The following is a 16,550-nucleotide window of genomic DNA, read 5'->3' on the forward strand; positions in this document are numbered from 1 at the left end:
CTGTGGGGTCTCAGCATACCCAGCAGGCAGCAAGTTTCAGCATTTCCCGGCTGTATGTCCTCATGGTGGGGGTATGTCTCCCCCACCACTTCCCCTCTCGTCAGGCTAGACTTTGACATCCATCAATCAGATCTTTTTTTTTTTTTTTTTTTTTTTTTTTTTTGAGACTGAGTCTGGCTCTGTCGCCCAGGCTGGAGTGCGGTGGCCGGATCTCAGCTCACTGCAAGCTCCGCCTCCCGGGTTCACGCCATTCTCCTGCCTCAGCCTCCCGAGTAGCTGGGACCACAGGCGCCCGCCACTTCGCCCGGCTAGTTTTTTGTATTTTTTAGTAGAGACGGGGTTTCACCTTGTTAGCCAGGATGGTCTCGATCTCCTGACCTCGTGATCCGCCCGTCTCGGCCTCCCAAAGTGCTGGGATTACAGGCTTGAGCCACCGCGCCCGGCCCCATCAATCAGATCTTGAGTCTTGCTCCTTCCTCTTGGCTTAGTCATGTGACTACAGATCAGATGCGTGGCCTAGTGTTTTAGGTGTGCAGGTACCATGGCCCCAAATGCTGTCTGCATCTGACTGAGGACAATGCCCTGTCCTCTGGCATCCCAGGGCCAGTGGGTGTAGCTGCATGGCATACGTCTTCTACTCTGTTCAGTGTGGCACCACTGCCACCGATATGGGAGGGCCGAGGAAAAGGCCCTGTCCTGGGATAGGTTCAGGGAGGCGTGGCTTGCGTGTTTGGTTTCATGGGGGTGCCGTTTTGAGCCTGTTGTAGTCTGTATTTCCTGATCTTCCGCTGGCGGTTGTAGAGGTACGTGGCGACGCCTGCAGTACCCAGGATGACTGCGGCTGCTACCACAGGGATGATGACCACCTCATACCGGGGGGCTGTGGGGAGGATACAATGGGGGGTGAGGATTGCATCGGGTTCATGGCCCCTTCCCCCACCCAGCTGTGCACGCCGGCTCACTCACAGAGCACATTCACGGTCACCTCGCGGGTGACCTCCCCTCGAGTGCTCCTGGCCTGACAGAGGTAGGTGCCCTCAAGATCCCGAGTGACAGTCACTGATTGCCCAATGGGCAGTGGGAAAGTGCCATCCTTTAGACACTTGAGCTGGGGCAAGGGGTTCCCCCAAGCCTGGCACATTGGAGTCTGCTGGGAATTTTCTGGCCACGTCCAGTTTCCCGGACAATCCTTCTCGTCCAATCGGGGTCCATCTGGAAAAACACAACAAGATGCCATGGAGGTGGGTAGGGGCAGGACTTGGAGGGCAAGACCTGATGGGACTTCAGGGATTGGGCCTTGGGGGATAGGGGTCATTGACCAGAAGCCCCACTCACACAGGACACGGAGCTCCCGGGTCTGGTTCTTGTGTACAAGCTGGCCGGCTACCTCCAGGGTTGCAGAGCAGGAGAAGCTGCGCCCGTTGTCCTCTGGGGTGGCTTTCAGCACGAACTGGGCCCTCGGGCCCGGTGGCTGGGCTGGAACCCCATTCAGCATCACCTTGGCTCTAGGGTGGGCTTCACACTCCACTATCACCTCGGTCCCTTCTGAGACCTCTGGCTTGGTCAGATTCACGTTGGGTGCCGGAAAGCCTGGGATGAGCACACAGTGAGCCCCGTCCCGGATTCAGGTCACACCCCCGAGAAGCCCCGCTCCACCCCTGCCTCTTCTTACTGTATATGGTCACTGTCTGCCGTGTCTCCTGGGTCTGGGTCCCCAGCATTACTGCACACAACAGCTGCTGGGTGCCCTCCTCCTCTGCGGTCACCTTGACTGAGGCCTTGGCCGAGAGGGAGTTGTCGCCATAGGTGATTGTGGGATTCAACTTCTGGTCCCCCAGTGCCAGGTAGACCTGAGCCTCTGAGACTGGGAACAGCCCGTCCAGGGAACAGACCACGGTCCCCTGCGTGTCCACCTCTAGGACCTGGGGGCTGACAAGTTGTGGGGGAGTCGCTGGCAGGTCTAGGGAGAGAAGGAAGGTGTGAGCAGATGGGGATGGACATCCTGAAACCCTTCTCTGGGGCATTTCATTCCCCCTCCTGTGAGATCCTCTTCCAGGGTGACTCAGCAGCCTAGAACACACGCATCCCTTAGCAGGGGCCACACCCGTCTCAAAAGATCCTGCGGCCACAGGCACCCCATTGCAGGATACCCCACCTCCACCCTCTCCCTGCTGGCTTCTTCAATCCTTACCAAAGGTTTGGAGCTGGTGAGGAGCTGAGGTGTTCTCAAACAGCTTCAGCACATAGGGCCGCAGGTCCAGTTCAGTGCGGCACGAGAAATTGGCTCCGTGGTCATCTCTGCCCACGGGCACTGTGGTTGTGACCTCGGCGGACTCCCCCACCGCTGACTGCCGGCTCAGCTCCTTCTCCCCACGGAGCAGCACCACAGTGAGGTTGGCCCGGGGTGCCCCACCCTCCACCTGGCAGCGTAGGGTAAGGTTCTTGCCCACCGGCTGCCAAGGGGGAAGGGGTGCCAGTTCCACCCGTTCTGGAGTCCCTGCAGGAAAACAGAGGTGGGGGCGTCTGGTGAACTGGACCTTGTTGCCTGCCTAACAGACAAACCGCACCTGCCTTGGAGCCCCACCTCTTCGGTATCTCCCCCAAACACTCCCAGACATCTAAGCAGATAGGAATGTCAAGTGAAAGCTGGTAAAAGGGACCTGAGTGTTTGTGAAGGGGATCAAAAATTCCTTATTCATGACAGCAGCATCTTAGAGTGAAAAGTGGAAAAGAACTTCAAAGTCAATTGCTAGGTGTCTGGTCAAATAAATTCAGCAGCCCAATGCACTAGACTGGGCAAACAGTAGCTTGATCTCGACTCACTGCAACCTCCGCCTCTGGGGTTCAGGCGATTCTCCTGCTTCAGCCTCCTGAGTAGCTCAGATTACAGGCACATATCACCATACCTGGTTAATTTTTGTATTTTTATTTTTAACCAATTAATTAATTTTTTAAACTAAGTCTCCTTCTGTCGCCCAGGCTGGAGGGCGATAGCGCAATCTTGGCTCACTGCAACCTCTGCCTCCTGGGTTCAAGCGATTCTCCTGCCTCAGCCTCCTGAGTAGCTGGGATAACAGGCATGCGCCACCACACCCAGCTAATTTTTGTATTTTTAGTAGAAATGTGGTTTCAGCATGTTGCCCAGGCTGGTCTCCAATTCCTGACCTCAAATGATCTGCCCACCCTGGCCTCCCAAAGTGCTGGGATTACAGGTGAGAGCAAATACACCTGGTCTAGACATTCTTTAAAACAAAACAAAACAAAACAAAACAAAACAAAACAAAAAACCTGTTAGCCAGGTGTGATGGCTCAGGCCGTAATCCTAGCACTTTGTGAGGCCAAGGCAAGAGGCTCACTTGAGGCCAGGAGTTCAAGACAAGCCTGGGCAACATAGGGAGACCCCCATCTCAAAGAAAAATAAAAAATAAACAGGTTGGCAGGGCGCGGTGGCTCATGCCTTTAATCCCAGAATTTTGGGAGGCCAAGGCGGGTGGATCACGAGGCCAGGAGTTCGAGACCAGACTGACCAATATAGCGAAACCCCATCTAAGCGATGAATTTCATGGTATTCTAAATCATATCTCAAGAAAGCAAGGCTGGAGCATGGTGGCTCACACCTGTAATCCCAGTACTTTGGGAGGCCAAGGCGGGATCATTTGAGGCCAGGAGTTCAAGGCTAGCTTGGGCAACATTGCGAGACCTCATTTCTCAAAAAAATAAAAAATAAAAAATAAGCTGTGCTTCAGCCGGGCGCGGTGGCTCATGCCTGTAATCCCAGCACTTTGGGAGGCTGGAGCGGATGGATCACCTGAAGTCAGGAGTTCAAGACCAGCCTGGCCAGGCCAGGCGTGGTGGCTCACACCTGTAATCCCAACTCTTTGGGAGGCCGAGGCGGGCGGATCACGAGGTCAGGAGATCAAGACCACCTTGGCTAACACGGTGAAACCCCATCTCTACTAAAAATACAAAAAATTAGCTGGGCGTGGTGGTGGGCGCCTGTAGTCCCAGCTACTCGGGAGGCTGAGACAGGAGAATAGTGTGAAGCCGAGAGGCGGAGCTTGCAGTGAGCTGAGATCGTGCCACTGTACTCCAGCCTGGGTGACAGAGGGAGACTCCATCTCAAAAAAAAAGGGGCCACACAGTGGCTCATGCCTGTAATCCCAACACTTTGGGAGGCCGAGGTGGGTGGATCACCTGGAGTTAGGAGTTGAGACCAGCCTGATCAAATGGAGAAACACCATCTCTACTAAAAACCACAAAAAGTTAGCCAGCAGAGTGGTGGTGCCTGTAATCCCAGCTACTCAGGAGGCTGAGGCAGGAGAATTGCTTGAACCTGGGGGGCAGAGGTTGTGAGGTGAGCCAAGATCGTGGCTTTGCACTCTAGCCTGGGCAACAAGAGTGAAACTCCGTCTCAAAACAAACACCAAAAAAAAAAAAAAACAAGCTGGGCTTTCTGGCGGCCCACACCTGTAGTCCCAGCTACTCAGGAGGCTAAGGGTGGGAGGAGAATTTCTTGAACCTGGGAGTTGGAGGCTGCAGTCAGCTATGATTGTACCACTGTACTCCAGCCTGGGTGACAAAGTGAGACCCTGTGTCTAAAAATAAAACAGAAAGCTGTTAAGCTGTTAAAAAAATATATATATATATGGTCAAGAAAACTCTGACTTCCAGCTCTTCTTTCTTACCACCTCCTACAGACTCTTACAGAACTTCAGGTACCCTCAAACCTCAGCCCCTAGAGGAAACCCAGCTCAGCTGCCTGGTGCAGAGGAGAGGGAGTCTCTCCTGCTCTCACCTCTCCTGACTCTGACCTTCAGTCCTTTACCAAATCCTGGTCACTGAAGTATTCAAATACTTGTCTGTCCTTCCCTTCTTGGATACGGTCACTGCCCACAACATGGGCCGCATGGACAAGGACCATAGCCAACTGCTGTTTGGCTTCCGGTAAATCCAGCCTTCAGCTATCTAATCCCTGGCCTGCTCACAAACCCTCCAGGACTCCCTATCACCCCGAGAAGGGAAGTCCCAGCTCCTCCACCTGGCATTCAAGGCACTGCCAACCTCACCCCTCCTCCCATCAATCAACTTTTTTTTTTTTAGGGGTAGGGTCTCTCTCTGTCATCCGGGCTGGAATGCAGTGGTGCAATCATAGCTGACTGTAACCTCACATTCCTGGGCTTGACCAGGCTCAGTGACTCACATCTGTAATCCCAGCACTTTGGGAAGCCGAGGCAGGAGGATCACTTGAGGTCAGGCGTTCAAGACTAGCCTGGCTAACATGGTAAAACCCTATCTCTACTAAAAATACAAAAAAATTAGCTGGGCATGATAGTGGGCACCTGTAATCCCAGCAACTCGGGAGGCTGAGGCAGGAGAATCGGTTGAACCCAGGAGGCGGAGGCTGCAGTGAGCCAAGATGGCACCACTGCACTCCAGCCTGGGCCACAGAGAAAGAATCCATCTCAAAAAAACAAAACCAAAAAAATACCTGGGCTCAAATGATCCTCTCACTTGAGCCTCCAGAGTAGTTGAGAGTCCAAGCATATGCCACTGTACGCTGCCAATTTTTTAATTTTTTCTTAGAGACAGGGTCTCACTATGTTGCCCAGACTGGTCTCTAACTCCTGGGTTCAATCAATCCTCTTGCTTTGGCCTCCCAAAGCGCTGGGATTACAGGTGTGAGCCACTGCACCTGGCCCACACTAACCTAACCTACCTCCTCCTCCTCCTGCCCCCATCAAGATTCCTCCCTGCTCCAAACTTTTGCCCAGGCTATTCCCCCTGCCCAGAATGCCTGTCTTTATGAACTCCTACACATCCTTCAAAGCCCAGCTAGTGGTCACCTCCTCTAAGAATTACACCTCTAACCTATTTGGAGAAGATTGAGCCATCCAGGGAGGCTTCTTTATGTTTACACCAGGGGTGGTGCGAGACTAAGCTACAGTCTCTCTCAGGTAACACCCTCCCACACACCTTTTACTCCTTTGCTACCTGTGCCAGCCATCTGCTCCATTTCACAGAGGTAAAAACTCAGGCAAAGTGGGGCACCGACAGTCATAGAGGGAGAAATGTGGCAGAGCCAGGTCTCAAACCTGGAATTCTACGCTCTCAGCTATCAGGCAGAGGCAGGAGCGGTGGCTCAAGACTGTAATCCCAGCACTTTGGGAGGCTGAGGCGGGTGGATCACCAGAGATCTGGAATTCGAGACCAGTCTGGTCAACTTGGTGAAACCCTGTCTCTACTAAAAATACAAAAATTAGCCAGGCATGGTGGCGGGTGCCTGTAATCCCAGCTACTAGAGAGGATGAGGCAGGAGAATTGCTTGAACCTGGGAGATGGAGGTTGCAGTGATCCAGCCTGGGCAACATAGCAAGACTCTGTCTCAAATAAAAACAAAAACAAAAACAAAAAAACAACTTATCAGAGATGCAGAAAAGACCTTCAAAGAGGTTTCCCTGGGGGTTTCAGAAGCTGCTTGGAATGTTCAGGGACTTCCCTCACCTGGGAAGGTCAGCATCTGCTCACCCACCCTCCAAATCAGGAGCAAAGCTGATCATTTACCCAGAGGCTTCCTTGTCCTGACACAATGATAGCAGAATGTCCTTTGTCCCTCACCGTGTCATTTTACCCATCAGAGGAGGTCTCACCTGATTGCAAAGTAAACACAGAAGCCATGTCCCCCACACTGTTAAAGGCCTTGCTAGGACTAGAACCCAAGGCTAATCCCAAAGCCACTTGGCCAGTTTTTATATTTTAGAGACAGGGTCTCTCTCAGTCACCCAGGCTGGAGTGCAGTGGTGTCATCACGGCTCACTGCAGCCTGGACATCCCGGGCTCAGGTGATCCTCCCACCTCAGCCTCCTGAGTATCTGGGACTACAAGTATGCCACCCACGCTTGGCTAGGTTTTTTATTTTTTGTAGCTATGGGGTCTTGCTGTGTTGCCCAGGCTGGTGTCCAACTCCTGGCCTCCAAGCGATCCTCCTACTTCGGCCTCCTAAATTGCTGGGATTATAGGCATATAGAGCCACTGTGCCTGGCCTGCCCAGTGCTCTTCTGTTTTTTCTTCTTTGATTTTGTTTTGTTTTGTTTTGTTTTGTTTTTTGAGACGGAGTCTCACTCTGCTGCCCAGGCTGGAGTGCAGTGGCCGGATCTCAGGTCACTACAAGCTCCGCCTCCTGGGTTCATGCCATTCTCCTGCCTCAGCCTCCCGAGTAGCTGGGACTACAGGTGCCCGTCACCACGCCCGGCTAGTTTTTTGTATTTTTTAGTAGAGACGGGGTTTCACCGTGTCAGCCAGGATGGTGTCAATCTCCTGACCTCGTGATCCGCCCGTCTCGGCCTCCCAAAGTGCTGAGATTACAGGCTTGAGCCACCGCGCCCGGCCCTTGTTTTGTTTTCATTTGAATTCCTTATTTTGGCCTTGGTAACTAATTCCCACCATTCAAAGTCCCCAAAGTAGGAAGAACGCAAAGAGAATTCTCAGCTGGGTGCGGTGGCTAATGCCTGTAATCCCAGCCTTTGGGAGGCCGAGGCAGGCAGATCACAAGGTCAGGAGATCAAGACCAGCCTGGCCAACATGATGAAACTCCGTCTCTACTAAAAATACAAAAATTAGCCAGGCGTGGTGGTGGGCGCCTGTAATTCCAGCTACTTGGGAGGCTGAGGCAGGAGAATCGCTTGAACCCAGGAGGGAGAGGTTGCAGTGAGCCGGGATCGCGTCATTGCACTCCAGGCTGGGGACACTGCAAGACTCCATCTCAAAAAGACAACAACAAAAAAAAAGAATTCTCGGTCGGGCGCAGTGGCTCACGTTGTAATCCCAGCACTTTGGGAGGCCGAGGCGGGTGGATCACCTGAGGTTGGGGTTCAAGACCAGCCTGACCAACATGGAGAAACCCTGTCTCTACTAAAATTACAAAATTTGCCAGGCGTGGTGGCTCGTGCCTATAATCCCAGCTACTCGGGAGGCTGAGGCAGGAGAATCACTTAAACTCGGGAGGCGGGGGTTGCAGTGAGCAGAGATCGTGCCATTGCACTCCAGCATGGGCAACAAGAGTGAAACTCTGTCTCAAAAAAAAAAAAAAATGAATTCTTCACACCCAAACCCTCTCCCACAGCCTCGCAGCCTGTCTTCTCATAGCCAACTAATATTGTCATTTCTCCCACTTCCTTTTAGGACTATTTTATACATAAATACAGCCTCCCCGAAACTGCCCCTCTGCCACTCCCTAATGTGAGGGTGGCATGCCATTCATATTCAACATACCTTCTTTCATTTCTTTTCTTTTTTTTTTTTTTTTTTTTTTTGGAGACGGAGTTTCGCACTCTTCTTGCCAAGCTGGGTCTGGTGTGTAATCAGCTCATAGCCTCACCTCCCAGGTTCAAGAGATTCTCCTGCCTCAGTCTCCCAAGTAGCTGGGATTACAAGTATGTGCCACCATGCCTGGCTAATTTTTTTTTTGTATTTTTAGTAGAGACGGGGTTTCTCCATGTTGGTCAGGCTGGTCTCGAACTACTGACCTCAGGTGATCCGCCCATCTCAGCCTCCCAGAGTGCTGGGATTACAGGCATGAGCCACTGCGCCCAGCCACCTTCTTTCATTTTGACTTTACAATACACCCCAGAGCTTATTCTTTTTCAGTTCACAGGAACTTCCTGATTCTTCTACACGGTCGCATGCTATTCTGTGGTATGGCCAAGCCACGCTTTCTCTCTCTAGCCTTTCCCATTTGCCCTTTGTACAAAGTGGCAGTGAATAGTGCCATAACTCCCACCACTTCCCTTGTAGGTAGGGACACCTATAGACCTCTTTCCAGGACTGGGTTTTTTTTTTTTTTTTTTTTTTTTTTTGCTGTTTTTTTGTTTTTGTTTTTGAGACAGGGTCTCACTCTGTCTTCCATGCTGGAGTGCAGTGGCATGATCATAGCTCACTGCAGCCTCCATCTCCCTGGGCTCAGGTGATCCTCCCACCTCAGCCTCATGAGTACCTGGGATTACAGACTTATGCCACCATGCCTAGCTAATTTTTTTTTTTTTTTTTTTTTTTTGAGACACAGTCTCACTCTGTCACCCAGGCTGGCTAGAGTGCAGTGGCATGATCTCAGCTCACTGCAACCTCCGCCTCCTGGGTTCAAGTGATTCTCCTGCTTCAGCCTCCCAGGGATGGACTATAGGCACACTCCACCATGCCTGGCTAATTTTTTTGTTTTTTTGTTTTTTTGTTTTGAGACGGAGTCTCGCTCTGTCGTCCAGGCTGGAGTGCAGTGGCCGGATCTTGGCTCACTGCAAGCTCCGCCTCCCTGGTTCACGCCATTCTCCTGCCTCAGCCTCCTGAGTAGCTGGGACTATAGGCGCCCGCCACTTTGCCCGGCTAGTTTTTTTGTATTTTTGTTTTGTAGAGATGGGGTTTCACCGTGTTAGCCAGGATGGTCTCGATCTCCTGACCTCGTGATCCGCCCACCTCAGCCTCCCAAAGTGCTGGGATTACAGGCATGAGCCACCGTGCCTGGCCTAAAGGGACTTTCTAAGGATGTCCCCACCTGCCCTTCAAGGAGCCCCTCCTTGACCCTACCAGCAAGTAACAAAGATTCCCCCAGGCCACTGCAGGTGCCCCTCTACGTCTCTCCCACTCCAGTCTGCCTAGTCCAGCCCTCCGGGCTCAGTTACTCACAGTACACGGTGAGGACGGTTTTAGCTGCTGACTGCCCATCAGGGCAGTTTGAATAGCACATTGGTTGACTATCTTCCTGCACATTGCTCAGTTCATACATCTTCCAGTTGTTTCCACCCGGGAGTATCTCCTTTTTAGGCAACGGAGTCTCCATGCCCAACAAGATGGGCTGGTCACAGGAGGCACTGCAATTCACTTTCACGGAGCCTCCCCGGGGCAGGATGACTTCTGGGGGGAACACAGATGTCTGGGCATTGCTAGGTCCTAGAAGAAACGAGGTAAGAGGTGACAGGCATTACAAATCAGGTTCATCAATGGGAATGTGCGCCCAGCCTGCGCCAGGTGCTGGAGGCACAGCCTCAACAAGACAATACTTTGCCTTCGATGTGGAAGTTAAAGAGAAAATTCATGAGCAGGCCAGGCATGGTGGCTCACGCCTGTAATCCCAGCACTTTGGGAGCCAAGGTGGGCAGATCACTTGAGGTCAGGAATTTGAGATCAGCCTGGCCAACATGGCGAAACCTCGTCTCCACTAAAAATACAAAAATTAGCCGGTCATGGTGGGATGTGCCTGTAGTCCCAGCTATTTGGGAGGCTGAAGCACAAGAATCACTTGAACCCGGGAGGCGGAGGTTACAGTGAGCCAAGATTGTGCCACTGTACTCCAGACTGAGCAACAGAACGAGGCTCTGTCTCAAAAAAAAAAAAAAAAAAAATTATGAGCAAACAAGATAATTAATAACTGATGTTAATATGAGCTTTGACAAAAACAAAACAGGGTGATAGAATAGACAGTGCCTTGGTGACAGGGTAATGTTTCAGCAGAGATCGAAATGATGAGAAAGGGCTGGCTGTCCAGAGAAAAGGGAAGTAAGTTCCAGGCAAGTACAGAGGTCCTCGGGCAGGGTGGCTGGAGCTGAGTGAGCAAGGATGAAGAGCGGGAGATCAATTAAGGAAGATCCCATGGGCACTGAAGGCCATGCTAAAGATGTGTGCTGGTATTTATTATTATTATTATTTTTGAGATGGAGTCTCGCTTTGTCACTCAGACTGGAGTGCAGTGGCGCGATATCAGCTCACTGCAACCTCCGCCTCCCAGGTTCAAGTGATTCTCCTGCCTCAGCCTCCAGAGTATCTGGCACTAAGGCAAGCACCACCACACCTGGCTAATTTTTGTATTTTTAGTAGAGACGGGGTTTCGCCACGTTGGCCAGGCTGCTTTCAAACTCCTGGCCTCAAGTGATCTGCCCACCTCAGCCTCCCAAAGTGCTGGGATTACAAGGTGTGAGACACCGTGCCCGGCCACATGTGTTCTTTATACTTAGGGCAATAGGGAGCCATGGGAGGATTTTAGCCATCGGTTTTTTTGTTTTTTTAACAGGTCTCCCTCTGTCACCCAGCCTGGAATACAGTGGTACAATCATAGCTCACTGTAACCTTGAACTCCTGGGCTCAAGTGATCCTCCCACCTCAGCCTCCCAAGTAGCTGGGACTACAGGACACCACCATACCTGGCTAATATTTGAAAAACATTTTTGTAGACATGGGGTCTCCCTATGTTGCTAAGGCTGATCTCAAACTCTTCGCCTCAAGCGATCCTCCCACCTAAGCCTCCCAAAATGCCAGGATTACAGGTGTGAGTCACTGTGTCCAACCAGATTTTAACGTGAAGTTGGTGCCCTCCTCCCTCCCAAGAAGTAAGGTGGAGAGAGTCAGCCCTCCAGGAATCAGACTGGCTCCTCACTCCCTGAGACACGTAGCTTCCCCCTCTTTGGGCCTCAATTTCCCCATCTGTAAGGTGTGTGAGTATAGCCACCCTGTTCCTTGCTAATACAAGTAACTCAGCACGGGGCAGGTAGCAACTGGCTACCTTGCAGGTAAGGGCAGGTAAGAAAGGGGCTGCCGGGAGTGGTGGCTCACACCTGTAATCCCAGCACTTTGGGAGGCCGAGGCGGGCGGATCACGAGGTCAGGAGATCAAGGCCATCCTGGCTAACACCGTGAAACCGTGTCTCTGCTAAAAATACAAAAAAAATTAGCCGGGCGTGGTGGCAGGCGCCTGTAGTCCCAGCTACTCCGGAGGCTGAGACAGGAGAATGGCGTGAACCCAGGAGGCAGAGCTTGCAGTGAGCCGAGATAGTGCCACTGCACTCCAGCCTGCGGGATGAGCAAGACTCCATCAAAAAAAAAAAAAAAAAAGAAAGAACGAACGAACGAAAGAAAGAAAGAAAGAAAGAAAGGGCTTACAGGGTGTGCACTGTGGCTCATGCATGTAATCCCAGCACTTTGGGAGGCTGAGGTGGGCAGATCATGAGGTCAGGAGATCAAGACCATCCTGGCTAACACAGTGATTAGCCGGGCGTGGTGGCACACGCCTGTAGTCCCAGCTACTCAGGGAGGCTGAGGCAGAAGAATCGCTTGAACCTGAGAGGTAGAGGTTGCAGTGAGCCCAGACCGCGCCACTGCACTCCAGCCTAGGCGACAGAGTGAGACTCTGTCTCAAAAAAAGGAAGGAAGGAAGGAAAGAAGGAAGGGAGGGAGGGAGGGAGGGAGGGAGGGAGGGATGGATGGATGGAGGGATGGAGGGAGGGCACGCAGCAGGGCGGGCCTATTTGGATTAGGTCCCTCAGATTCTGCTGCCTCCAAAGGTGGGAAAAAATGTCTGAGCCCAGCACTGCCCCACTTCAAAGATTCTTGTCTAGGATTTGTTCTATCTTGGATGGGGGTGTGAGAACATTGACTCCATATATTTTCCAAGGAAGATTCTGGTACCATTCCCATTTCATAAAGGGAAATGGTTACTCAGTTAGAAAGCAGTGCGATCTGGGTCTGAGTCTGGATCAGAACGCTTTGTTTTTTGAGACCAAATCTCTCTATGTCTCCCAGGCTGGAGTGCAGTGGCACCATCTCAGCTCACTGCAACCTCCGCCTCCTGGGTTTAAGGGATTTTCCTGCCTCAGCTTCCCGAGTAGCTGGGATCACGGGTGCCCACTGCCATGCCAGCTAATTTTTGTATTTTTAGTAGAGACAGGCTTTTGCCACGTTGGCCAGGCTGGTCTCCAACTCCTGACCTTAAGTGATTCACCCGTCTGGGCCTCCTAAAGTGTCAGGATTACAGGCATGAACCACCACGCTGGCCTGGATCTGAGGCTTTGTTGAGCTGTTAACCAAGCTGTCAATCTCTCACCTTCCTGGTTCCCCAAACTTACACCACCTTGAAAGATCCTCTGACCCCTTCCCTCTGCCCTAGCTAGGCTGGAGCTGGGGGAGGGTGTGCTGGTGCCTCCCACTTCTCAGCCTTGGGCCACGGATAAGTCAGCTCTGGAATTCCCCTGAGTAGAAGCAGCCCTGGACTTCCCCAGGGGCAGAGAGGATGAGGAACAGAATATACATCTTGAAGTGGGTGGGGGTCCCTTAAGCCTTGTTGGGTTGGCACACAGCCAAGTTCCCAAACCATCATGATTGAGTCCTGGGACCAGGTGCTGTGCTGGGCCAAGATACCCTGCCAGGTGGCTGCTATGATGTTTCCCGTTTTACAGCTGAGAAACTGAAGTTTAAGAGACCCAATCTAGCCAAGCAAGGCGGTGGCTCACCCTAGAGCCCAGGAGTTCAAGACCGGCCTGGGCAACAAAATGAGGTCTGCCCCTCCCCTCCATCTCCAACCCCCTTTTTCAAAGCTGCAATGTATAGCCCGAGGCCACACGTGGAGGTGATGCAGGGTCTGGATTCGAACCCACTGACTGTTGCCTTTCAATCGCTGTCTCTAGCCCGCCTTCCCATAAACAGCTACCTAAGTATGCATGACCTGACCTGGGAACCGGTCCTCCGGGAGTTTTGCGGAGCTGGCCCGATGGCAATCCCCACCCCTGACTCACCTAGGAACAGAGCCCCGAGCAGGACCACGAGTGTGGGCAGCGCGGGCTGGGGGCCGCTGGGAGCCATAGCGAGGCCGAGGTTGCAGCTCTGAGTAGCAGAGGAGCTCAGCGTCGAGTGGGACGCAGTGGGGCGCGCGGTCCTTTATAGCGCTAGCCACCTGGGGGCTAAGGGGCGGTGCTGCTTTCCCGGAAACCTCGCGCCTTCCCCTCCGGAACAAATGCTGCTGTATTTCCGGACTGAGAGGGTGCCAGGGCCGAGCAGGGTCGTCCTCCCTCTCTGGCCGCTGCAGCTCCGGAATTTCCGAGCTAAAGCAATCGGGCGGCGGTGGCGGGGCGATGACCCCAGGGGCTGCTCCCGGTCCACACGCCTCCCGTTCCCCCGCCAGGCTAAGCTTGAATCACGGTCTACACCGCGCTAAGCGGTTTATTAAGTACTGTTAAATACTGCCAACTACCCCGGAGAGTGGGGACTGTTACTGTGTCCATTTCACAAAGCAGTAAACTGAGACTCCAGGCTGCGAAGGGATCCGAACTCAAGTCCTCTCTCTCCAGTTTACGCAGGCCTCTTTAATCGAGTGGATGAGCCCCTTGCCTGGGTGGGGGACCAGGAATCTTCCCCGGGCTCCCTCCACTGAGGGGTGCCCCTCCCCCTAGGGTCACGTCCCCACCCAGCTGACACGGGCATTTCTCAAGAAGCGGCCAGAGCAGAGCCAGGCACCTCCCGGCTAACGCGAACCGTGGGAGTAACGATGCGCGGTCTGACCACGTCCGGGGAAATCGGTGTCCTCTCTCTACACCCGTGGGCACTCACACCCCCGCGGCCTCCTCGCTTCCCCTTTCGGCCTTGGCCGCGGGAGCGTCTTTACAGCTCCCAGAAAAAGGAAGGAAGCTGCGTGATCCCCACGCGCCAAGCCCTTCCGCTGGCGTCCCAGGCTCCGCGGGGAAACTGAGGCGGCTAGCTTGGATCTTGACGAGGGAGGAGAGGGGGGCGCTCGAAACCCCTGCCTGTCGCTGGGAAACTGAGGCAGCAGCCCCCAGGCGCCGAGGCGAGGCAGGGAGAAGGGGCGCTCGAACCCCTTCCTGCAGCTGGGAAACAAGGCAGCCCTCAGGCTCCGAGGTGAGGCAGGGAGAGGGGGTGCTCGAACCCCTGCCCTCCGCGCGAGGCTCCCGCAACCCAGGCGCGTGCATTAAATATGAGTGGGTGTTTGCTTGGCCACCGCCTGTGCGTGTGACCCCAAGACTCGACATCCACCACGTCGAGGCTGGGGACTCTGAAGTCTCCAAGCGCCGAGCCGCGCCGCCTAAGGCTTTCCTGTTGTGGGGCGCGCGCGGCGTCGCCGTGGAGATCTCAGAGGGGCCAGGGAGGTCGCGCAGCAGAAAGGGAAGCGAAGGGGCCCGGGACGCGCAGGCCCTTCCTATCGGGGAAGGGGGCTGCGAGTCACTGGCCATCCAGGGACGCATATTTTCCCCGCCTCGGTCATTCCCAAGGAATTTCCACGGGGATATTTTTTTCTTGGGGGGCTGAGGGGTACTGAATTCCCGCCCCGGAACGGCCTGAGCAAAGTCACAGAGTGGGACTGGGGACGTCCCTGGTCCTCAGACGGCCTGGGAAAATCCTGCGCCACGGGTTCTTCCTCGGGCGGGTTCTACGGACTCGCGCCCCAGCCCGAGGTGCGCGGGCGGCGAGCTCCCCCGCGCGGTCCAAGTCCCACTTGCAGCCACAATGGCGCCGTTCTTTTCTCAACATGTGGCTCAATGTTTATTAAGCGCCTACTGTGTGCTTGGCATCCTTTCAGGTACTGGGGACGCAAGAATGAACAGAGTCAGACAAAAATCCAGCTGGGCGCGGTGGCTCCCGTCTGTAATCCCAGCCTTTTGGGAGGCCGAGATGGGAGGATCCCTTGAGCCCAGGAGTTCAAGACCAGCCTGGGCAACATAGGGAGACCCCGTCTTTACACAAAATACAAAAATTAGCCGAGTGTGGTGGTGCACCCCTGTAATTCCACCTACTTGGGAGGCTGAGGCAGGAGAATCTCTTGAACCCGGCAGGCGGAGGTTGCAGTGAGCCAAGATCCATGCACTGCACTCCAGCCTGGGTGACAGAGTGAGACTCTGCCTCAAAAAAAAAAAAAAAAAAAAGGAACATCCAGGAGACAAGCGTGGCTGGAGCAGGCTTAGCAAAGGAAGAGACTGGAGGAGAGGAGCAGGCAGGGAGATGACAGGGCAGATAAGTGAAAGTGCCTGTCACCTGGGGAGGACTTTGTTGTTTTGTCTGTTTCTGAACCCCAGTCTCATTCTGTCACCCGGGCTGGAGTGCAGTGGCGTGATCTCGGCTCACTGCAACCTCTGCCTCTCAGGTTCAAGTGATTCTCCCTCCTCAGCCTACCGACTAGCTGGGGCTACAGGGGTGCATCACCATGCCTAATTTTTGTATTTTTAGTAGAGATGGGGTTTCGCCAGGTTGGTCTCTAGCTCCTGACCTCTGGTGATCCGCCCACCTTGGCCTCCCAAAGTGCTGGGATAACAGACTTGAGCCACCATGCCCGGCCAGGACTTTGGTTTTTATGCCCAGTGAGGTGGGAGCTATGGAGGGTTGTGAGCGGAGGAAGGACCTTGCCCTGACTCAAGTGTTCACAGGGGCCCAGTTGAGGCTTCAAGAGCTGCAACTAGGAAATGGGAGAGGTGGTGACTGTTGTAGTCCAGATGAATAATGGGGCCTGGACTGGGCAGTGTGCTTGGAGAAAGGGCTGAATTTGACATCCGTTTTGGAGACTGGGCCAACTGGAGGTGCTGGGACAAGGGGGATAACTCCTTGATCAGGGTCCGAGCCTTTTTGAGATGGGAGTGGGATGGCCATGGTGGGGGGCAGGCTGGCAGAGGGAGGAGGCACCTACCAGTCCTCTGCTCCTTTAAGCTTTTTCTCAGGGAAAACGGAAGCAGAGATTCCCCAGACCTTTGCTTCTATCTCCAGGAAGGGCAGGGCTTCCTCCCGGGTGCCAGGCAG

General features: G+C 53.7%; 1 protein-coding gene across 1 annotated transcript; it reads right to left on the minus strand.

The window, feature by feature from the left end:
- Positions 1 to 347: 347 nt before the first annotated feature.
- ICAM1 (intercellular adhesion molecule 1) lies at positions 348 to 14,257 on the minus strand. The gene is made up of 7 exons (XM_009193461.4): positions 13,547 to 14,257; positions 9,673 to 9,936; positions 2,192 to 2,497; positions 1,673 to 1,960; positions 1,336 to 1,590; positions 967 to 1,212; positions 348 to 880 (listed from the first exon to the last, which is right to left on the minus strand). The coding sequence occupies exons 1-7, from the start codon at positions 13,611 to 13,613 to the stop codon at positions 708 to 710; spliced, it is 1,599 nt and encodes a 532-aa protein (XP_009191725.1). The 5' UTR covers positions 13,614 to 14,257; the 3' UTR covers positions 348 to 707.
- Between the last annotated feature and the right edge of the window lie 2,293 nt (positions 14,258 to 16,550).

This window comes from Papio anubis, chromosome 20, assembly GCF_008728515.1.
Source record: "Papio anubis isolate 15944 chromosome 20, Panubis1.0, whole genome shotgun sequence".
NCBI classification, from domain to species: Eukaryota; Metazoa; Chordata; class Mammalia; order Primates; family Cercopithecidae; genus Papio; species Papio anubis.